This window comes from Prionailurus viverrinus, chromosome A1 (assembly GCF_022837055.1).
Source record: "Prionailurus viverrinus isolate Anna chromosome A1, UM_Priviv_1.0, whole genome shotgun sequence".
NCBI lineage: Eukaryota > Metazoa > Chordata > Mammalia > Carnivora > Felidae > Prionailurus > Prionailurus viverrinus.
Window position 1 is genome coordinate 100,877,638 of NC_062561.1, and position 24,089 is coordinate 100,901,726.

The following is a 24,089-nucleotide window of genomic DNA, read 5'->3' on the forward strand; positions in this document are numbered from 1 at the left end:
ATGTGGCATAATCTGATACCCTACAATTCGCAATAGGAAATCACTCTGCAAAACAGAAATGGCTTTTCAGCTCAGAATCCAAACTGGTAGTGACCTTTCCAGCTAGGAAAGGTCCAATTATTTGAGAAGACTGGTTGTGGTCCTGACAACACCATTAAAAAGAGAGAAGGGAACCCTTATCATATACACAGCACTCCCTTAACAAGAAATGGAGCCAGTCAGCCACGAGCACTTTCTGGAGAAAACAGTCAGTAAAGACTCTACCTGATATAAAAACATGCAGAGGCCAAGACAAAGAATACAGTCAAAGAGAAAAGGGGAGAACAAGCTTGGCATGTGGACAGGAAAGCTGTAGAGAATGCCAAATCTGATAAGATTATTTCACAACCAGTCACACTGGCTGAGGGTCCTCACCAGAGGTACAAAGAGACACTGGACTCTGCTGTCTAATGTTATGTGAATATTTATGCCTTTGTTACCATAGAGTGAACTGGATTATAATTCTCATTCTAGAGGGCAACGTGGGGCATCTTATCGTGACCCCTGGGATGGAATCCCCCCCAGGGCTGTTTCCAGTGGAGACTAGAGCTGGGTGACTCTGAACTGACTATTAAGGTTCTGGGTCATGGTGCAGGCAAAATTAGGGGAAGCAACATTTTTGCAGAAGTCTGCATTCACAATGCTGATCTCTTTCTGTTGTGGTGCTTTAGTTTTCTGTTACTGCTGTAGCAAAATACAATAAAATTAGCAGGCTAAAACAACCCACATTCACTATCTCATAGTTCCATATGTCAGAAGTCCAACAAGTGTTGCCAAGCTGTGTTCATTTTGGGGAGCCCTTTTTGGAGACCTTGTGTCTCCTTGGTCTCCCAGCTTCTAGAGGCCACACACATTCTTTGGCCACATAGCTTCTTTTTCCCGGCTTGAAGTCAACCTTGGCCAGAAGGGGTGCTTTCTTCTTTGGTTGTCCAAACTCTTTAAGGGAAAGGATTTCCACTTTTGAGGACTTGTCTGATTATATCGGGCTTATCATTTCTAATCCTGCTTTCTCCAGAATATAATAGAATGAAAATATAAGCCACAATCTTGTAGTGGTAAGCATTGAGTCATGTCTCCAGAGCAAATTAGCAGTGGCGTCAACCACAGGACACCCTACCCAACAGCACCTTCTCTTTATTGTGTTGGATTGTTCTTCCAGACTTAAAGTGGAGACAGACAGTGGAAGCAATGAAAGAAAAGGTAAGAAAGCACAGAAGGTGGGGAAAGAGCTTGTTGAAAACACAAGAAAGAGGAAAAATCAACATCCACAGAGTTGACTTTAAATTGAACTCTTCTTTTTACTTTTTTCTTTAAATGTTTGTTTCTTTGTTTTGAGAGAGACAGAGAGAGAGAGAGAGAGAGAGAGAGAGAATCCCAAGCAGGCTGCATGCTGTTAGTGCAGAGCCCCAAGCAGGGCTTGATCTCATGAACCTGTGAGATCACTACCTGAGCCGAAGTCAAGAGTCAGATGCTTAACTGACTGAGCCCCCCAGGTAATGAGGTTTTGGAATGATGGGGATCCAGAACCGATGGCCGATAAAGAATTCTTGAGACATCTTTGGTGCAAAAAGGTGATTTTATTAAAGCATGGGGACAGGACCTGTGAGTGGAAGGAGCTGCCCTGCGGTGGTGAAGATAGACTGGTGATATGCTATGGAGCTGGGGGAGATAAAGGCAAAAGGGAGATAAAGGCAAAGTGGGACTTTGATATGCTAAAGATGACTCCTAAGATACCTGAGCCCTTGATATTGTCAAGCTAAGGTTGTTTTCCCTCTAGTAAGGCATTTACATTATGACAGTAGGGGGTTCCTGGAGAAATATTCTACTTTGTATTTGCCTCAAGTATTTGTCAGTGGGCTGCATGTTATAAAGAAATTTAATTTTACCTGCCATTTCCTTCTTCCCTTTGTTCCCCACATCACTATAGAGGGGAGGATGACATTAGGGCTCCAGGAAACTGAATCTACAGGTTTCTGGAGATTAGGCTATTGATAAGGTTGCCTTTTTCTTGTAATTCATTAAGACATTTGTAAACTCATGGAGACTCATGTCCTGCATGACTGTGATCTCTATCAGTTTAACCATTTGTTTTCTTTCCTTTCCTTTGTTCTTGGGCAGCCAGGAGTGCTTGAGAAATATTATAGATATCGCACAGGGAGTGGGGGCGGGGGAAGGTGATAGCTTGTGCTCCCTCATCACAGGTGCCCCTAAATTGAACTCTTCTAATCAAATATGCTGATATTTCTGATCTTCAATGGTCTTCTTTTTGTTCACTAAAGGAAAACAAAATAAAGCAGTTGATACACTGACCTTCTTACTGTCTGATAGTCACTACTAGGTGTGGGTGGAAGAAGGCTTTCAGTAAATTTTAAACCACCAACAAAAGTAAACTACAAGCTAAGAAGGTTTGCAAATAAAGAGCTGTCACCACATTTCATGATTGGCCTGGGCTCTGGGAACAGAGAGGATGGACAAGTTCCTCTTAGACACCAGGAGACGCCTTCTAGTGGTTTCCTTCAACAGGGGATATCCCATGTAAGATTCCTGAGCAATGAAAGGTTGTTGTATGAAGGGCTGAACCATCAGGGATCTCAAACCATCTGGCCTGTGAAAGAGTGCTTTGTTCATGAGTCAGAGATGTCAAATTGACCAACAATAGCTTTTTGATGACTTATTTACATAGGAGGATGGGAAATGCGGGGAGAACAGCAACAAAGAGCCCACGTTCAGAAACAGCCTTGAGCCTGTACATAAATCCCTGGGTCTCCAGAGGCATCACCAGGGAAGTCATGCTGAGCATATCAGAAAATAGAGGCGTATTCATGACACACACAGCAGAAACCCAGCCTGCCTCCTGGGCTCGGCCCTGTTTTTGACATTCTTCCCAGGGACTTTCCTCAGAAATAGCTTTGGGTGGAGAAAGCATTGACAAAGGGTGTTGATGTCTGCAATGAATGGTAATGACGATCAATTTAAGTGTCAGCCAGGCTCTGGGAGGCACCGACCTCCCGGAGGTGGGTGGTGCTAAGGCTGTTGCCTGTTGTCTGGTCAATGGGTGATGTGGTTAAGAAAAGGTTCCTCCAGGATACAGTGAAGCCCATCTCTCATCGGCCAAACTCCCCTGGCCAAGTACCTCCTTTCAAAGCCAGCTGTGTTCTTCTTTGTGCTTATTTCCACCTGGACCCACTGAATCCAGTGACTACCCTTCTGATACTACCACTCTGTGGCTTGTAAGTGTGGGCCAAAGATACCACACTGAGGTAGCACACCGAGACAATAAATCATGTACATGAAGACAGTGGGAACTCTGTGCAAACATATCACATGACAGGGGCAATATGACACGTGCATCTAGTTGCAATTTTTAAATAATAAAATGGTATCTGTCGTTTCCCCCACTGTTTTATCATAATACATCAACTTGAGACCCTTGATGGATATCTGATATCTCATTCTAGGTTGAGAAGGAATTGCCATGCCGTTCTTAAACATTTTCAGTTCAAACTAATTTATAGGTGGTACTTGACAAAAAGGCCAGTTTGTCAGAAAGAAAAAGTGTGCCAGATTCTGTAATCCGCACAAAGAAGCATAATTCTCTTAGGACATATTTCCAGCCCAAATCTTGGAAATCCAGCAATATATTGTTAATGGCTTGTTGATGTTCTTTTGACTGATTCTTTCTTTAGATTAATAACTGAAGCCATCCAACATTCTTCATCTGAGGAATCATTTAACGGTAAATCAAGAATCGTTGGCTTAAGCAGAAGAGTAGCTCTTATTATATCAATGGTAACTAAGTAATTATGGGAGTGCCTCCAAAAAGTTCAGATGGTCTCCAAACACATTTATTGCCTGTTTGTGTCTTTCTTTCTTTCTTTCTTTCTTTCTTTCTCTCTTTCTTTTTCTTCTTCTATCATCTCTCGTGTGGCTGATCTAAACACTGGCTGCTTGATTTTTTTTTTGTCTCTCTGAAAGTAGATGCATCATTTCCTATGACCCTCCAATAATGTTTGAAAATTCCTCCTCAGGTCACTGGTTCTTTCTTTTCCCTTTGGATATTCCCTTCTCTCTTAGAAATAAATCTTTCCGCCTCTCTCTGCTGTCATTACGAAGCTTCGTTTCTGAATTTTTACCAATAAATATGTCATGTTTTTAGCAAATATCTCCTATAGAGGAGACTTCAACTGGATTCCCAGTTGACTGAGAACAAGTGCTCCTTGAAGGGATTTTCAAACATTTAGTTGAGGAGGAAAACAGGGGAAAGGGACATTTTATAGCAAGGATCACAAATGGTCAGGAAGTCAAATGCCTTTGAGAATCAAGAATGAACTGCAACTAAATAAATCAAGGGGCTGATGAGAAACTTTGGAAGAGTGAAAACTAGCTGTCTGACCTATAGGCATGGCCTTTATTCCATATGTTTATATTGGTTGTTGCCACATTGGAATGTGGACTCTGTATGGCCAGATCTTCCACTTTCTCAAAGGAAACGAAAATCCTGATTTGTGTGACATCTCCCAATTTTAAAACAATTGCACCCAGTTCAAACATTTTTAACTCTAAGCAGGCCAAAAAGAACTTATCTGTGGACTGGATTTGGCCTATCAACCCTTTTTTAAAGTCTTGATAAAGAGCTATTTGGAATAGAATAGAAATACTCCAAATTTCAGAAAAGATGGTTTGTATATTTGTTTATTATTCCACAGCCTGACTACCTCCCCCCCCCTTTTTTTTTTGCCTACCCTTTGAATTTCTATACATGATAGGATTCTAATGTGATGAGACTGATGGTTTCCATAACCACTTCTCTACCACTCCAAATGACAATACTACAATTACATGGTCATACCTGTGTGGCATTTGTGACTCGAGTACTCTGTGATTTGGAAACTCAATATAGAGTGAAAATTACAGGCTCAATCTAACAATAGCCTTCATAGGGTGATATTATGAGCCTTAACAACATAAAATGTCCTTACCAAAGGCTCTACTTAGAAGTGTAAAGAGTGTATTTCTCCCATTTTCTGTTTGCATAGCTTTCCCAACACCATAGACTATTATGTCTACACCTGATAATTAGACTGAATGAAGGTGAAGAAACTTACTTCTTGGTTGAAAATGCTTCACAGTGAAGGACAGACAAGGAAGGTTAAATTTTCATTAAGTATTCAAAATCAACCTGGAAATGCCCACGTGGACAGCCAGATTCCCTTAAAGCCCTATAAACCTCAGGCTAAATAGCTTTTCTGAAAGTGGTTTCATTTTTCACCTTTCCGGTGCTGCTTCTGTCTTTCCCAAAACAGTCCACCCCCAGTTCCCAGTGGCTCTCACCTTAGAATCTTTTGTCATTCACATGAGAATTATTGAGGACTGCATGTGCTACTGGCCCAGATGCTACACAGAAGGAAGCGCAGAGAATCCGAGTCAGCTGGTCGTCTTTCATCTATGAGTGGGGTCACTGTAATGCGACTCCCTATGTGGCAGTGCTGGCCTTATGGCTGGGCAGTCAGCTGCTGAAGATTATCATATAAAATGAAGAAAAATGCCTAAATGGCGAATTTCTTCTTTTGGTTTAATTCTGTTAGTCACAAATGGAAAAGCAAACATGTTCTAGCTCTTGAAGCACAATGATGGTGGAACCATTACAAAAATAGGTTTTCAGTGGTCTGAATAAGTTGAGGATTGGATGTTAAGATGCATACCGTATGATTTTCTGAGATGCTATGAAAGAACTCATTTGAGTTTATATTGGCTGCAATCCTGAGGTAATGTGCAGCTTGAATATCACAGATTTTTATTACTTATATTCTAAGCGTGGTTATATCAGTCAGGAGACAGAAATTTAACTAGAATTTCATAAAACATAGAATTTTATTTAACTAGAATGTCATAAAAAGATTGTTAACCAGGAATGAAGTTGTTATAGGTAGTAACCAGCAGGGTAAAAAGAGAACGCTACTAAATGAAGGAGGCAACAGCTACCATTCCTAGGGCTGAAGTATCAAAGGAAGAGATTTATTGCCTGTTTGTGTTTTTCTTTCTTCTTTCTTTCTTTCTTTCTTTCTTTCTTTCTTTCTTCCTTTTTCTTCTTCTGTCATCTCTCCTGTGGCTGTGTTTTTCTAGGTTATCAGAACCTAGAAACTTTGAAGAAGTGCCTTATGGAGCTGAAAATTGGATCCTCAAGGAGGAGATACAGAGGGATGCCTGGGTGTCTCAGCCAGTTGGGCATCCAACTTCGGTTCAGGTCATCTCATGGTTCGTGAGTTCGAGCCCCGGCTTGGGCTCTGTGCTGACAGCTCAGAGTCTAGAGCCTGCTTTGGATTCTGTGTCTCCAGTTCTCTCTGCCCCTCCCCTGCTTGAGCTCTGTCTCTCTCAAAAATAAACCTTTAAAAAAAAACAATAACAACAACAACAAAAAACAATGGCCTTCTTGTTCCTTTGAAAGCTCATGGAAAAAATAAGTTTTTATTTTCCTGAAGCAAAATATGTGATTCAACTTTGTTCCCAAAAAAATAATTCTAGGAAAGGGGGATTGTGAACCAATTTCTTCAGAACCACTGGTTCATGTTTACACTTTCAATTTTTTTATTTCTGATTTTCAGGAAAAAGTATATATTTAATAAGTCAGTTTTGGCCCCAAACATGTACTCTCTCTCAAAAAAAAAAAATTCTCTCATCAAAAAAGAAGGTCCTGAAGTTAAAATATTGCTGTTAGAATTCATTTTGTGCTAGGCCAAAGACAGCTATTAAAATACAACTGTATCAATAAATTTCATAATTTAAAAAAAAGGGAACTACAAATCAAAACCACACTCAGATATCACCTCATGCCAGTCAGAGTGGCTAAAATGAACAAAACAGGAGACTATAGATGCTGGAGAGGATGTGGAGAAACGGGAACCCTCTTGCACTGTTGGTGGGAATGCAAACTGGTGCAGCCACTCTGGAAACCAGTGTGGAGGTTCCTCAAAAAATTAAAAATAGACCTACCCTATGACCCAGTAGTAGCACTGCTAGGAATTTACCCAAGGGATACAGGAGTACTGATGCATAGGGTCACTTGTACCCCAATGTTTATAGCAACACTCTCAACAATAGCCAAATTATGGAAAGAGCCTAAATGTCCATCCAGTGATGAATGGATAAAGAAATTGTGGTTTATATACACAATGGAATACTATGGGGCAATGAGAAAGAATGAAATATGGCCTTTTGTAGCAACATGGGTGGAACTGGAGAGTGTTATGCTAAGTGATATAAGTCATACAGAGAAGGACAGATTCCATATGTTTTCACTCCTATGTGGATCCTGAGAAATTTAACAGAATACCATGGGGGAGGGGAAGGAAAAAAAATGGTTAGAGAGGGAGGGAGCCAAAACATAAGAGACTCCTAAAAACTGAGAACAAACTGAGGGTTGATGGGGGGGTGGGAGGGAGGGAAGGGTGGGTGATGGATATTGAGGGCACCTGTTGGGATGAGCACTGGGTGTTGTATGGAAGCCAATTTGACAATAAATTTCATAATAAAAAATAAAATAAAATAAAACTGTATCTCATTAGAATTAGGCTTTAATTATAGATTTCATGCAAGTAGAAAACTATTTAAAAGTGGCTACAATAAAAGTAGACATTTATTTCTTTTATGTAAATAAAGACCAAGGGTGACACTCGAGAGTTTTATGGTGGCTCCACCTTTACCAGGAACTCAAGTCCATACATGTCTGTGCTCTGTCATGTCAAGGGTCATGTGAACGTAGTCTGGTCCAAGATGGCTGCTAGTGCTCCAGCCATCACCTCTGTGTTTTAAGCATCAGTATGAAGGAAGGGGAGAGGAGAAGGTTGTGTCTCTTCCTTTCAGAAAGTATTCTTACAAGTCTTACACAATACTGCAAAGGGACCTGCAGACTTACCTGGGAAATCATGTGCTCAGCTAAGAATGGGGGCTCTCTTAATTTGAGGAAGTTGGGCAGAATAACTACTGGTGGGGAAATAGTTATCTTTGCCAGACTGTGGGAGGGATATTATCGCATCAGTCATAAGCCTTGGTGTGAATAAGTCTATCGGCTCCCTTTTGAAAGCTAGATTTCCAAAGGAAGGAAGACTGGCAAGCATTTTAGGGCACCAGGCAGGGGAGAATGGAGCCTGCTGAATGAGGTGGATGGAAGATATTAAAGACAAACCTCCTCTATTTTACAATTTTGCTCAGAGCCAGCATCAGCTCAACTCCATCTTTCTTATTTACTCGTTTGTACATTTAAAGAATTTGGATTCTATACTAACAGGGAAGGGGTTATGCATCACTTATATTTATTTTGTTTCAAAAGACTACACTTTAAAAAAAAAGATTTAATTCTTGGGTTGTGCTCTTTCCCCTCTTTTATAGGGAAACACCTTCTTATGCCAAGATAGGTTTGGATTTCCATGGTTATTATATTCATCTTTGTCAGTGTGTCCCTCCCTTCCTGTGAACCCCAAAGGGCATGGAAAAATGGCATCATATCGATAAAATGTGATGCCTTCCAAGGCATTCCTTGAATATCCTATGTGCAAATATGGTCAAAATGAATAATTCAGACCAACTGGAGTGAACATTTCTCCACGGCTGCTTGGGGTAAAGCTGGCTGGCTTTGCAAAGTAGTTCTCTTTATAAACTAGCAACATTGCTTTATGATGTGACTGCATGGCAAGCCAATTTCTTAAGTGATTCAAGAATATGCATTTAGTATTTTCCACTCATTTGGCCCTTAGAACTAACATATAGGGGAGAGCATCTGGCCATGCTACACCTTGTCAGAATTGCTGACAGAAACTTCCTAAGTTTCTCCATTTGACCCCGCCAGTCCCCAAAATTTCACTGGCTTCCAGCTACCTCCTCTTTCCTTTTTTGATACCTTTAATCACAATAAGACAGAAATTTCAGGAGGACATTGAGGGAGGAAAGAGATGGTAAAAAAAAAAAAAAGAAAAGAAAAGAAAAGAAAGATACAGTTAGGAATTTGATGATGCTCTCATGTTTGCTCCAAAGTATCTCCAGTGCAAACATGTCCACTTGCAGAAAGATCCATCTCTAATCAAAATGGTGAAGTGGCTGCAAAGAGAACACCTCTGGCCTCTTGGGGCAGCCTTTGCTTTCCCCCTGCACTCACTGTCCCCCAACTACCCCTCCCCCATCCCCACGCCTGTGTGGTAATGTGGATTTCTCTCAGGGATGTTGGTGAGATTAGGAAAAAGATCCGTATTGCATATCATGCAGGGGGAAAATGTCATCGAGAAAGCCAGTTCCAGCAAAATAAAATGACCCCTGTTGGTTCAGGAAAAATACTGTCCCCAGTATCCCCAGTCTCTCTCTCCTGCTTTTTCCATCTCCAAGGCTTCACCTCCTCCCTTTTCTCTCTTCCTTCTCCTAAAGGGCAACATAAAGCCTGGTGAAAGCTTAGTTACCTTCCCATGAGACATATGAATTGTATATTAAAACAGGGAAGAAGCTCAGTGGGTGGAATGTTCAGCAGAGTGAATCATGGAAAGAGCCGACTCCTACAGCCAAAGGGAGCTGGCGTTGGTCCCCAGTTCTGTCACTTCAACACTGACTGTCTTGGGCAAGTTACTTGCCTTTTCTGAGTCACAGGGTCTTCGGTTTATAAAACTGAAACAATACCTGTCTCATTTGAGAATTGATCGAAATTATGTGTATAAAAATTAGTGCACTATCTGATGCCTAGTTGGTGTTCAGTATTAGTTCTTTTACCTGATCATAAAGAGACGGGAATTGTTGAGGCAAGTTATGGGGCCTTCCCAGTATTCTGATTGGCTGGGAGCTGTGTGGGGGGTGGGGGGGAGGGAGAGAGAGAGAAAGAAAAGATAGAGATTGTGAGCAAGTTTAGGGGAGTAAGGTTATTTAATTGCATTGATTTTTCCTGCCTCCTTAAGTCCTTTTGTTGTCTGCAACTTCCGGGTATGAAGGAAAATGGAAAATGAAAACAAGGGGTCCTTGTTGTCAAGGACCTGGATACTGGTCCAACAAGATACTGGAACCAACCGAAGCAATGGTTTGGGGTGATTTCCCCCATGAGCCGATAAAATTGTACTAGATTCCTTGTGGGTTTTTCTTAATTTTTTAAAAATTTTTATTTATTTTTGAAAGAGAGAGAGAGAGACAGAGAACATGAGTGGGGAAGGGACAGAGAGAGAAGGAGACACAGAATCCGAAGCAGACTCCAGGCTCTGACCTGTCAGCACAGAGCCCAACTCGGGGCTCGAGTTCTTGAAATGAGAGATCATGACCTGAGAGATCAGGACCTGAGCCAAAGTTGGACGCTCGACCAACGAAGCCACCCAGACGCCCCATTCCTTGTGTTTTTTTAGATCCACTTTCTTTTTTGGATGGTGCCAATCAGGTGACACATTTTGTTTCTCTGAGGTTCATTTTCTGTGCTGGCTACTCTGGGGCCAACACATTCTTTTGTCACGTGTTAATATCACTGTCTGAGGATCTGTCCAAATGACAGATAGGTTCGTTTTCTGTGCCAGAACCAATCCCATAGTCTTAAGTGCAAAGATTCAGACCTTCCTTGGCACCAAAATACAGGAACTAGGCATAGGTCTCCCAGCTTTTTTTTTTTTTTTTTTTTTTTTTTTTTTTTTTTTTTTTTAAATTTTAATGTGTATTTAGTTTTGAGAGAGAAACAGGGACAGAGTGTGAGCTGGGGAGGGGCAGAGAGAGAGAGGGAGACACAGAATCGGAAGCAGGCTCCAGGCTCTGAGCCATCAGCCCAGAGCCCGACGCGGGGCTCGAACTCACGGACCGCGAGATCGTGACCTGGCTGAAGTCGGACGCTTAACCGACTGCACCACCCAGGCGCCCCTCTCCCAGCTTTTTTTGTCCCGTAGCAAATGCAATGCCCAACCAGTGTTTTGACATGACCAGAAGGCTGTCCTTGTGCTGTGTGGACCCAGGCTTCTGCTATGTCTACAGGGTCCAGCCTCAGATCAGCTGCTGCTTTCTTCATGGTTGGGAGTGGGTAATAACCACAGAGCCAGACCTGAGTCACCCTTCCAGAAATGCAGAAGGCCCTAAGACTTCCGACAGCAATCTTTCCTGGGGTTTAGACAGTAATCTTCCCCCTGGGTGAAACTGACTCATACTTTTCCCCAAGGTAAAAATTCTTTAGCCTTTTGCCCATGATGTTTGGGAAAATCATGAGCCATGTTTTTATAAAAATTATTTGGAAGACAGATAGATAACATCTATTATAATATATCATATAATCATATACAGTTATTTGTAACAATAAATTAGTGATTAATATTGATAATTAAAATAATTTAAATTAAATTTAAAATCATTTAAAATAATAAATTATACATATAATGTAATATATAGTATAATGTATAAATATAAAGTATATTTATATATAATAATAGATATTATCTGTATTATCTATCTTCCATATTATGGTTATTATATATTACATATAATAATATATGTACCTATAATATATAAATAGATATTTATCTATTGTATATTATCTGTATTATCTAATCTTTATTATCCATATTATCCATCTGTATAGATATAGATACAATAGAGATAGGAATAATACAAGGAAATGAGTTCAATAGCTATAAAAAGAACATCAAGCAAAATTTCAACCTGTCCATCACAGGGGAGATCTACAGAGATTTTACCAGGAAGGGTAAAGGCCTGAGTGGCATTCTTGGCTTGACATACATGGCCACAATTTATCCATATTCCATTCCCACAATAAAGAAAAGTGGAAACCTGGTAGGTTATAAGAAGTTTGCCCACTCTGGGGGCTTTCCTGATAATCCTCATAATATTCACTGTTGAACTACTTTGGCAGGAGCTCTTGACCTTAGGCTCAGGAGCACTCTTTAAGTCTGGCATATTACTATGTCTCGAATATAACATATATCATGACCAAAAATATTTGATAAATTATTTCAACAAAATTAGCTTCACTGGTAATAGTAAGAATTTTATTTTTGGCTTTTAAAATGATTATTCTGAGAAGAGGTTCATAGGCTTCAGAGAACTATCAAAAGGATCCATGGCACTAAAAAGCTGTGAATCCCTAAAGGAGTGGAAGAAAGTCTTTTTACATTACCCACAGCCTCATTAATCTCATTGTCACGGTTGCTGGTTCTATCTTCCATGGTCTCACCACCATGCCCCTGTGGGTGTGTGCCCTGTGTGTCTGTGATACACTGTAACTGTTGATCTTTCTTTGGACAGAACACTTCTTTATACAGTAAAATTCGTAATGGAAATTTTCTTCAAATTTATTTCAAAATGTATTGAACAAATCTTATCTGCCAGTTACTCTGCTAGCCAAAGAGGATACTAGGTCCAAAAAAAAAAAATTACTGTTCTTTGTCACCTTACAATCTAAGGGGGATGTGTGTTTGTGTATGTGTGTGTGTGTGTGTGTGTGTGTGTGTGTGTGTAATAACTTCTTGATTTATGTTTTCCCCCCAGATCTTGGAAGCATCTGAGGTTTAATGAGGACTTTCCAGCATTCCAGACTGCTGCCCTGCAATGAAGCTCTGAGTCACGGTCTTTGGGGCTAAGGTATTGGCAACAATGTGGAACCCCAGGACAGCCAACCTGACTAACCTTCGCTGTAACCAGGATCCCAAAAGGGGTCTGGCATGAAATCAGAGCATAGAGAAAGACTTGCTTGTTAATGGAAACAGGAAAGAAAAAAAGGGTTTCCAACAAATTGCAACAGACTTTCCACCATTCTAAAGAACCCACCTTCCTTATCGACCAAGCCGTTCTATCTAGTGACTCCCATTCCAGCCTTTTGCCAGAAACAGAGCATGTCAATCCTGCTGGAAAAATAAAGATAGGACCTCTGACAAGACCTGGAACAGTGATACTCTCAAAACGGTCCAGTAGGAGAATTATGTCAGAAAGTCCGCACAGCCCCCCTGTGATACCATCCCGCAGGCCTGGATTCCGGGTGTGCTATATCTGTGGCCGAGAATTTGGCTCCCAATCAATTGCCATTCATGAACCCCAGTGCTTGGAGAAGTGGCGTATTGAAAACAGCAAGTTGCCCAAACACCTGCAGAGGCCAGAACCCTCCAAACCACAGCCTCTCAGGGGCAGTGGGTCCTACAATCTTCAGGCCGTGAACGAAGCAGCGTTTCAAAGTTCCCAGGCTCAGCTGCTGCCCTGTGAATCCTGTGGCCGCACATTCTTGCCAGATCATCGTCTTGTTCACCAGAGGAGCTGCAAGCCAAAGGATGAGGGGCCCAGAGCACGAAACCCCAACCGTTTTGATGATCCGACTGGTGCCAGGAAAGCTGCTGGTGGCATCCCAGCCCGACCAAAGACTCTCATCTGCTACATTTGTGGTAGGGAATTTGGCACTCTGTCCCTTCCTATTCATGAGCCCAAATGCCTAGAAAAGTGGCAAATAGAAAACGACCGGCTCCCCAGGGAGCTCCGCCGACCACTCCCACGGAAGCCTCAGCCCCTTCCAACTGGACAGTCCAACCAAGAGGAGCCAAGTCAAGCTCAGCTGGTGCCCTGTGAAAATTGTGGCCGGACCTTTGCCCCAGACCGCCTTCTGGTACACCAGAGAAGCTGTAGGGTTCAACCAAGTGCACCAAAAATTCAGAATTTGACCTTAGGGAGGAAAGGTGGCCTGAAAGAGTCCACAAATTCCAAGCAGCAAAGGAACATGGCAGTGCCCACTGTGACTGATAAGGTAACTCATGGCACGTGAGATGCATTGAGTGGACCTGGGGGTATATTCTGCCTCCAGGGGAGGGAGAGAAAACGATCCCCAGGATGCCCCACTCCTAGGATGTTTTTTTTTTTAATTTTTTTTTTTAACATTTATTTATTTTTGAGACAGAGAGAGACAGAGCATGAACAGGGGAGGGGCAGAGAGAGAGGGAGACACAGAATCCGAAACAGGCTCCAGGCTCTGAGTGGTCAGCACAGAGCCCGACGCGGGGCTGGAACTCACAGACAGTGAGATCATGACCTGAGCCGAAGTCGGACGCTCAATGGACCGAGCCACCCAGGCGCCTCCGTGACTTATTTCTGCCTCCGTGCAGCCTGTCCGACCCCAGGGGCTGTATCTCTGATGGCCAAGTAGATGCGAGAACATCCCCACCTGGTGGGGTTATAGTCCTTTTCCACTCTGCCTAAAGAAAGAGAGATGGATGTCTTTCTTCCCTGATTCCTCATCCCAAGAATCCTTGGGAGAGACTGTTATTTGAAAATGAGTCATTAATGCTGTGTCTACATTGCAGAGATATAATCCCCATTCCAACAGCCCATATTTATGACCGGTTTATTTTAGTCATCTACCTTAGGAATTCATTTTTGGCAATGCGGGGTTATGCTGAGTTTATCTTGCTAAAATAGAATCTGTGTCAAAAGCCCCAAATGACTTTAGCAACAATTAAACACTGGAGCACTTGCAGAAATAGACACGCTCTTCAAATACAGCATGTTTTTCTTTGAACACTTACACGATTGTAATATGTAGGAGATTAACTCCAGGGGAGTCTCCAAAGCAACGAGGTGTGGGTTCATGGTTCTGGGAAGGGTTTAGCTCCCATTGATGCTCTGTACGCTGTATTTGGGTTGGATACGAGACTCTGCTCCCCACTTGGGCAACTGGGAATAAGCATGAGCCCATGGGCCCCCAACCTCTATGGTGAAGTATTGTTTACCTGAAGTGTCAGTGTCAGCCGGAATTGGGGAAGAATGTGTGTGGCCCCCCACACAGCATGGTCCATGTGCTGCCCTTAAGCCCAGGAGTGGGTATACTGTTCTGTGTCATACCTTGCAGAATCTCAAATCATGAGAAATAGGAAGTGGTCAAAATTTTTTCTCCATGGCTTGGTACTAAAGCACCCCACCTCTGCAAGGATTCTTTTTTTTTTTTTCTTTTTCAAGTAGACTCCACACCCAGATTTGGACTAGAACTCATGACCCTGAGATCAAAAGTCACATTCTTTACTGACGGAACCAGCCAGGTGCCCCTGCAGGGACTCTTTAAATGGACTGTTTGGGGAAACTGAGGTTACCCAAGCTATCGTAAAGGATTCAACCAGAAAGATTGGGGGGCGGGGGAGTGGAGAAGGCAGCCTTTATTTTTAATGCAACTTTTCTTGCTTACTTTTTTTTATTGCATTATATTGGCAAACTTCTAGTACTTTTCCATAACTTTCATGTTTAAAATGAAATTATTAGAAACTTACTGGTTTACAAGTTTCCAAGACAATGATTCTAAAGCCAAAGGGTCAGACTAAGAGATGCCGAGCAAGTTTTCCAGTGAACATTGAAGAAAGAAAGGCTAGTTTCTGTGCTGAAATCAAAACCCAAGCTCTTTAAGTGTGGCATGGGCTGCAGGCTGGTCTCATAAACATGATCTGTTTTTCCCATCTTCTAGCTGTTGCTTTTCTTCCAGAACGTGTGGGGTCTGGATTCAGAGAACACAAGAATCTGTGTTTCAGGGCCACAACTCAGAAAGTCCATGAGCTCTCTGATTTGTAACCCTGTTTCCTGATTGTATGCATTTGCTTCCTGTGGTCTCAGTACAGATCTCAAGATAGGGAAGAGTGTGGTCAGGAATCCTGTGCTTGTTGTAACACATACTCTGTGCCAACAGGCTGAGCACAGCGTGTTCTCAGTCAGTCACGACTGCTAAACGAGGCTGGCCTGGGCCCACGGCTTCACAGGAAGACATCACCTGACTCACCCAGTCATCTGGAGGGGAGATGTCAGAAGGAGAGGTCAGCGATGGCCCTCGGTGACTCGTGCATTTAGATCAAAGTAGGGGGAGTCTGTCAGAACAAGGGCATCTGGAGGATGTGGCTCTGTCACAGCGTAACCCACCCGGCTCCCGGACCTGAGAAGGCACGTGTCAGTGAAAAACTTGCACCCATTGCTATCAGATGTGTGCTGGCCCATTCGGGGACCACACAGGCATTAGTGGAGGGCATGGGGAGGTCATCCAACATAGGGTCCCTTTAGCTGCCAGACTTAAAGCAAGCTTGCATTAATTAAAATGGAGAAAATGGGTAGGCTTCAGAGAGGCGTAAGATCTTTTGGAGCATTGGACTTTACTTCTTCCCTAGAAGAGATATTTGCCATTCCACAGTGCTTTCAACAGGAAACCTCTCCCGGGTAGTGTGGTTTTCTCTTTGGGTTACGATTTGATCCTGTTCTATTGCTGTTTTTCTTTCTCTGTGTCATTTAAAATTTAGATAGTACAGCTTCCTTGTATCATTTAAAGTTGAGATGTTATGGGACATAATCCATTTCCCATAAAGATCACTGCTTTGTGCACTGTTCGATTTCAGGATTTCATCTGCCTGTGACAGCCGACTTTTGGCTACGACATGACACAGGCCCGTTCTTTTCACAATTCAGATGTGTGTTTCTCTTCTTCTCTTGTCAATCAAAGCCGTTTTCCTCTAGAATCCTTGAGCCGACTTCAGATCAGAATCCGCGATCTTGCCTGAGGCTCTCAGGGGGCTCAATCTCATAGTGAATTCAGGTGAGGAAAAATCTTTTCAGAACCTTGATCGTAGTGCTGGGAAAACCATTCGTTCCAGTTGGGCAACAGTGACCGTTTCTCTGGCAGAGTGAATTACCCTGTGCTCGGAATGTTCCTTCAACATAGACTGGCTCAGTTCTCTTATGACACAGGGGTTCCTGTTACCCTTCAATCAAATCTAAACGCAAATAAAGGCCGCTGAGACGAGTTCCTCTCCAAGACTTCCATGGGCAGTTTGCTTTAGCTCCGCCTCGCCCACGAAACCACAGTATGGGCTGGAATTGTCCATTGTCTCTTCCAGAAGACAGGCCTGATTTTACCCTTTCTGATCTCACAGGCAAGCTGGGAAGGAGACTAAGCAGGATGTAAGAGAAATAAAACCCTGATGGGGATTTTTATTTCAAAGGTGGAACTGACCTGGGGTTGCTGCATCCACAGTTTACGTGGTACCGTGAGCAGGATCACACTTTCTTTCTTTCCTCCAAAAACAGGGGAAAGCCTGCATGAGCAGTATCTACTTTAGCAGGACTTTCAAAGTGGTGAGAAGCCTGGATGAAATTTGGATGCATAAGATGGAAACAGATAGATTATCGGTTTGAATGTTAGTATTGGCATTTAATCTACTGAATTTTAGTCTATTTAGTAAGTCTATTGTCTCTCCTAGCAAGCACTTTCCTAAGCGATGCTGAGGGGTACAGTAATAGAGCTCATTGTTGATCCTTACTTTCATATGAATGAATAAATTTTAATGCTTGCATTTAATATTTGGAAAAAATGTTGCCCTTTTCTAGAAGCTGATAGTATTTCGTTCTTCAACTGCAGGCCTTTTCTGGCTAATGGGAACACAGATCGGCAGTTTATTAAATGTAACTGCAAACCAAAATGAAGCCTTTGTCTCATTACCTTTTATTAGGTAGATAATGCTTGGAGTTATTTTCTTAGAATTTTGCTCATAGGATGTGAAAATCCTATACCATATTACAAAGTAGGCATGTTTTTCTTTAGGAAATCATCTATTTCTATAAATCATTCTCTCTGTAGTGTTAAGCTACCTTTGGCATCAGAGATGCTTAGATTTGAGCTAAAAATCCCATCAGACCCATCTCTAGCATCTGGTGCTGCCATCTGGTGTTTTCTTTTAAAGTACAGTGTCTATGCTGTGAAAAATATTATTCTTTTTGTGTTACCTCCACATATATTTGAGAAAGTGCCCTTAGAATACAAACCCCAGTTATTGAGCGCTACAATTATATATGTGATTTAAATATCATAAGTACTGTTCCATGACTAACTATCCCATTCTCTAAAGGCAAGACTCTCAGTGGGAATGTCATAATCAGAAAGACTCAGAAGGGCAGGACACATGTTCTCAAAGGAGTGTGCACATTTGTATCTTTTGGGTTTGGAGTTTATAAGGAGGCATGGAAGAAAGGAAACCAACTTTTTATTGAGTACCTTGATGATCAGTACTATATATTCATGATCGGAGCTTAATATTCCACAATATAACCATAAGACAGATACTATTTTCTGACTTCTATCTGGGGAGACTGAAGTTAAACAACCTGACCAAAGTTACACAGTGGGTTTGGTAGTGGGTGTCAGAGCCAGATCTAATTACGAAGACCCTATCTTTTCAAGTCTAAGAGGCGTGGAATGTGTGGGATACAACTTGGGTGTGGCTACCGTGCCAGGCTAGGACTGCTGAGTAAGACAAAGTGGACAGAAGTGTGTTCATTCAGCAAATATATATTGTTAGGCATTGGACTAAGTATTAAATATCTAGTCATAAAAAAGACACAGTTCTTGATCTCATGGAGTTTTTATTCTTACAGAGGAAGTAATAGGAAATAAATATAAATAAATATACAGCTGCAAATTGTGATATACCAGTGAATAATGACCGGAGATGGACATTCAGAATCTCGGTTAGAGAAAACCTCAGGGAGGAAGCGACATTTCAGCTGAGACATGACCTGTAAGAAAGAATTGGCCAGGAGGAAAGATGTGAGGAGAAGGGAGTAATAAGAGGAGGAGACATTCTGGCCGAACATAGTGTGGTCAGAGCTCAATGAGGGCGGTGACAGGCACATAAGATGAGGCTGTAGAAACACCATAGTCCCTGCAGCTATCCAGGAGACATGGGTCATCAGTTGTGTGGCTCTTGCAGGGATCCAGCTGAGAGCAGATGAAAACTTGGCCAAGGCATTTGGTAGCAAAGACATAGATAAGGTATATGCACAGAATTTGTTGGTATTTGGGATGTGGAGGTCTGAGGAGGGGTCAAGCATGGCTCCCAAACTTCTAGCTTGGGCAAGTGCTCTGGTGCCATTTTCTAAGATGGGAAGACTTGAGACAGGGTAGACTCTTGGAAGTTAAGACCAATGGTTCCTTTCTGGACACGGCAAATTCAAAGTGCTTGTGACATATCTAAGTGGGTAAGTCAGGCTGAATATAGAAGTCAGGATCTCAAAAGAGAAGGTTGGTCTGGGATATATATTTGTGCATTTTTAATGTATATTTAAGGTCATAGGAATGAACAGAGAGTTGAGAAAGGAGATGCCAGGCCAAGCCCTGAGGCGTTAAATCATTGAGGCACTAAAGGAAAAGGAACTGGAGAATGAGAGGCTGGAGACACTACAGAAAATGTCACGAACAAGCGTGTAGAGAGCAGGGCGGGATGCTGAAAGGTGGAGCAGGATGAGGGCCAAAAAATAACTATTCGATTTGGCAGTGTGGACTGAGTCTTATAACCTTGGAAAGAACATATCTGGAGTAGTGGTGAGGATTCCAGAGTGGGTGGATGATGAAGATCATGTCTGGTGTTTCTCCTGTGACCATCTCCACCACAGACATCACTGTCCCAAAGCATTTCGCTGCAAACGTTTTCACTGCGTAACTAATTGGCTGTACGGCAATTTGGCTGTAAAAGATAAAATAACTGGTTGACAGTTTGGTTTCATTTCTCCATTGACAAAGTTCCAAATTTTATATTACATAAATCTTAGCTAGTCCCCATAAAGCTCTATACACTGACGAATAGATGTTGTCTTAGAATAGGGAACAACAACATCATATGTAGACTTGAAAGAAAATAGGCTGATAAAACTTACTTGAAGGGGGAAAAAAGAGAGTGTGAAGGCGGATTGCATACTATACTATACTATACCACATGAGAAAATGATAACAGTGACATTGGTAACAAAGCCCACTAACAAATGAATTACAGCATTAGCATTTCTTACACATTTCCCATAGAACTTTGGAACGTCTATCAACGGACATGTGACAATACGCCAAGAATGAACAGAGTAGAAGGCTTTCACAATGCAGTGCAAAGCTCACTTTCAAATATGCATTCTAGTATTTGGAAAACTGATACGTCTCTTTTTTCTAAGTTTATTTAGTTTATTTATTTTGAGAGAGAGAGCATGAGTGAGGGAGGAGCAGAGGGAGAGGAAGAGAGAGACAGAATCCCAAGATGTAGGGCTCGAACTCACCAAGTGTGACATCATGATCTAAGCTGACATCAAGAGTCAGATGTTTAACAGACTGAGGCAACCAGGGGCCCCAAACTGTTACCTCTCTTAATGAAGAAAGAAATTAATAATTTAATTATGTTTTTATGTTTCCTCATGCCCTTTTTACTGTCCATCTTGTATTTTTTGTTATTTTATCTTTTAAGGTGAGATTGCCTAGTGGCCAGTTAGCCACATAGCAAACATGCTTGCCAAAGGTGTTGAAGGCAAAACCACCTAGAACTAGTAACAGCAAGATGTGTGTTGAGAAGTTTGGCTCTGAAGACCAGGAGAGAAATAATGCATGGAGTAGAAATAGAGATGTTGGGCTAAGAGAGGTTTCCTTAAAGATGAAAGTGTCCAGACCATATTTGAATGTTTAGGATTATGATCCCATGGAGCGAGGGAGGCTGAAGAAACAGGAGAGGGGACAGGGACGAGTAGGAAGCCTGGAGGAGAAATCCACAGCAGTGGGTGGGATCCCAGTGGGTGGGAGGGCAGGGTTTCAGGAGGAGGTACGTGTGAATGTCCGAAGGAGGTTGAATGTGGATAAAGCAAGTGTGTAGACTGCTGGTGGAAAACTGAGGTAACTACAGTCTGTTCACTTATATCTCATACTTTCTTTTTTTTTTTTTTTTACGAAGTACCAGCCAAGCTAATCAAGTCTATCAGATAGGAAAGCAAGGCATAGGGAGAAAAAGGTTAATTTGAAGAGTCTGCTTAGTCCTTTGTCTCTTCATGCCTTGAGCTAGACTGAGTTTCTAAAATCAAGACTAAGGCTCCTGGAGGGGCACCTGGGTGGCTCATTCAGTAGAGCATCTGTCTTTGGCTCAGGTCATGATCTCAAAGTTTGTGAGTTCGAGCCCCACGTTGGGCTCTGTGCTGACAGCTCAGAGCCCACTGCTTTGTATTCTGTGTCTCCCCCTCTCCCTGCCCCTCCCCTGTTCATGCTCTGTCTCTCTCTCTCTCTCAAAAGTAAATCAACTTAAAATTTTTTTTAAAAAAAGACTAAGGCTCCTGGCACCATTTGCCTCTATGATTCCCAAACACAAGAATGACTTGGAAGTCTTGACAGGCAGTAGATAAAACATTCAGTGGGATCCTTCTGGGGATTAGTACCCTTATGAGCCTTTCCAGCGGCCCTAGTTCACCTCCTCAGCTGTACTGATGTCACGAAATCCAGTGTTGACCTCACAAACTGCCCCCTGATGATGTTCACAGCTGGACTACTGATGTCCAACCCCCCATGTGCCATTTCTTCATCGCTTGGTGCCAACCATGCCTGCATATCGGAGAACCACTCTAGGATCCCATGGCTCTCAGGTGTACAAAGCGCAACTGTAAGGTAACCAGACCAGTCTTCTTCTGCCCTCTTGGTTCTAGAAACCAAGCCTCATGAATCTTTGTGTGTGTATACTGCACGGGTGGACTATGTGTGTATTGAGTGGGGGGGGGGGGGGTGAGGGGAAAGTGACAAATTTTTAAGCCACAGCACCACTGGTAAAATTGATGTATCACTTCCTAATACAAAAATGTGAAGAGCCATGCTCATCTGTACAAATTACAGGCTAACATAACTATTTTTTAAGATAAGCTTCAAATTACAATTATATACGTGATGGGAGAGACCACGACAGAGCTACCTCTCCTGCAGCCCAAAGACCAAAACAAAATTAGATAGTCACTGCGTTTGGTGTCCCAGTATGTGGCTTTCTGCTCCTCTAGAAACAAAAATATTAACTGTAAAGTCTGTGAGAGGAGAGTATCACACATGAGAAATTCTAATGTTACGTAGGCCTAAAAATGAACAAAGCTACAACATGCCACAGTCTAAAAGAATTAATCCAACTTAAATAATTTTGTACATCTTCATATGCTTACTTCTACCTCTTGCTCCCATCTCTCTGCTTCCAGCTCCAAACAGACACCCATAGTTTCTAGTCGTAAATACTTTGTAAGTCTCTGCGTAATGACAGGATGGATGTACGTAGTGCTTAGAAATCCAAATTCTAAGCTCAACAACTAGGATCTTTCCCAAGATTCTTAGAACTTCACTCAGGCAGTCCAATACAACCTGGAAGAAGTCATTATTGAAACAGAGGCGATTGTCCTGTGAACAGAATCTTACTGCTAAGCGTCATACGGTTGAGACTTCTGAATAGGTGGAGTTTCAAGAGGGTCTGACTTAGGACTCTCTCTGTCTCTCTCTTTTTTTTAATGTTTATTTATTTTTTGAGGGGGAGAGAGAGAGACAGTGTGTGAGTGGGGGAGGGACAGGGAGAGAGGGAGATGCAGAATCCGAAGCAGGCTTCAGGCTCTGAGATGTCAGCACAGAGCCTGAGGTGGGGCTAGAATTCATGCACTATGAGATCATGACCTGAGCCAAAGTCAGACGCTTAACTGACTGAGCCACCCAGGTGCACCATAGGACTCTATCTCTTGCTTTCCCTTTATATTTTGTAATTCACCTCTTGCTTATGTTCATTTCTCTCTCAAATTTTTACCTCTACGAGGTTGTCTTATGTGAAGAAATGTCCTACGAATTGAGGAAGGGCCTAATACACCCAGGAATTCAATAAGTTTCCGATATTTCAATACATCAATATTCTAATGTTCTTCTTTGGCCCTCCCTCAGAGCTGGGGGCCCTTTAGCATATAAGCTGAAGACCAATCAGGCATTGGAAAAAACCCCACTTCTGAATACCAGGTCAAATAGTATCTATGCTTGGCTTCCTTTTCTCTCTAACTGTAAATGCTGGAAAAACTGAGTGGCTTTCTTAGTTTGTGGGTTTTTCCTGTCTTGCCCCCATTGCTCCCTTCAAGCTTCATTTTCCCTATGACCTGAAAGCCATCTGACCACAAGGGTCAGGCCTCGTGCCAAAACGAAAAGCACAAGCACCAAACACCAGGGACATCCTCCATCCATTTTCTTCAAGGAAAGTCATTCTTTTTTTAACGTTTATTTATTATTTATTTTGAGAGAGAGAGAGAGTGGGGGATGGGCAGAGAGAGAGGGGGAGAGAGAGAATCCCAAGCAGGCTCTGTGCTGTCAGGGCAGAGCCTGACGTAGGACTCAATCTCCCGAACCATGAGATCATGACCTGAGCTGAAATCAAGAGTTGGACACTTAACCTACTGAGATACCCAGACGCCCCTTCCAGGAAAATCATTCTTAACAAGAATTTGGCAAGATACTTGATCATACACCTCACCTTCTAACCTTCTAAAGAATCAGGGAGAGGGGCGCCTGGGTGGCGCAGTCGGTTAAGCGTCCGACTTCAGCCAGGTCACGATCTTGCGCTCCGTGAGTTCGAGCCCCGCGTCAGGCTCTGGGCTGATGGCTCAGAGCCTGGAGCCTGCTTCCGATTCTGTGTCTCCCTCTCTCTCTGCCCCTCCCCCGTCCATGCTCTGTCTCTCTCTGTCCCAAAAATAAATAAACGTTGAAAAAAAAAATAAAAAAAAAAAAAAGAATCAGGGAGAAAAGCAGTTTTATCTCAAATGTGGGAATTAAAAAAAAACAAAAAACAAAACCTTCTACCAAGAAACTATTCCTTTCAGGAGCAGAGATTCTTGAAATGTGGAATTTGTTCTTTGACTTACATTTGTAACTAAAATTCCAAGCATATATTCAAAATACCAGTAGTTTATTTGTATTTTTTAATGTTTTTTGAGAGAGAGAGAGAGAGAGAGAGAGAGAGCAAGTGGGGGAGGGGCAGAGAGAGAGGGAAACACAGAATAAGAAGCAGGCTCCAGACTCTGAGCTGTCAACACAAAGCCCAATGTGGGGCTCGAACTCATGAACATTGAGATCATAATCTGAGCTGAAATGGGACACTTAATTGACTGAGCCACCAGGCACCCCAACAGTGGGTTGTTACTTAAAAATCAGGTACACGAAGATATTTGAATATTAACAGCATTTCCAAATGATTGGCCAAGGCTTTCTTATCGTTCCGAGGAGCAAAACAAAACTCCAAATCATG

General features: G+C 42.3%; 1 protein-coding gene and 1 long non-coding RNA gene across 7 annotated transcripts in view; one reads left to right on the forward strand and one right to left on the reverse strand.

Moving 5' to 3' along the window:
* LOC125174040 (zinc finger protein 474) overlaps window positions 1–24,089 on the forward strand; it is an 88,462-nt gene that overhangs the window by 41,760 nt on the left and 22,613 nt on the right. For 2 of the 6 annotated variants that reach the window (XM_047873798.1, XM_047873806.1), the window contains exons 1-2: window positions 13,713–13,777; window positions 21,328–21,451. In XM_047873798.1, the coding sequence (XP_047729754.1) occupies window positions 21,339–21,451 (113 nt within the window). In that variant the 5' untranslated portion in view covers window positions 13,713–13,777; window positions 21,328–21,338. Of the gene's footprint in view, window positions 1–12,537; window positions 13,778–21,327; window positions 21,452–24,089 lie in introns of those variants that run through there. The other 4 variants (XM_047873779.1, XM_047873786.1, XR_007155232.1 and 1 more) reach the window with 3 other exon arrangements.
* LOC125174067 (uncharacterized) lies at window positions 18,428–22,358 on the reverse strand. The gene is made up of 3 exons (XR_007155241.1): window positions 21,988–22,358; window positions 19,343–19,511; window positions 18,428–18,564 (listed from the first exon to the last, which is right to left on the reverse strand). It is a non-coding gene; the product is annotated as an uncharacterized LOC125174067 (long non-coding RNA).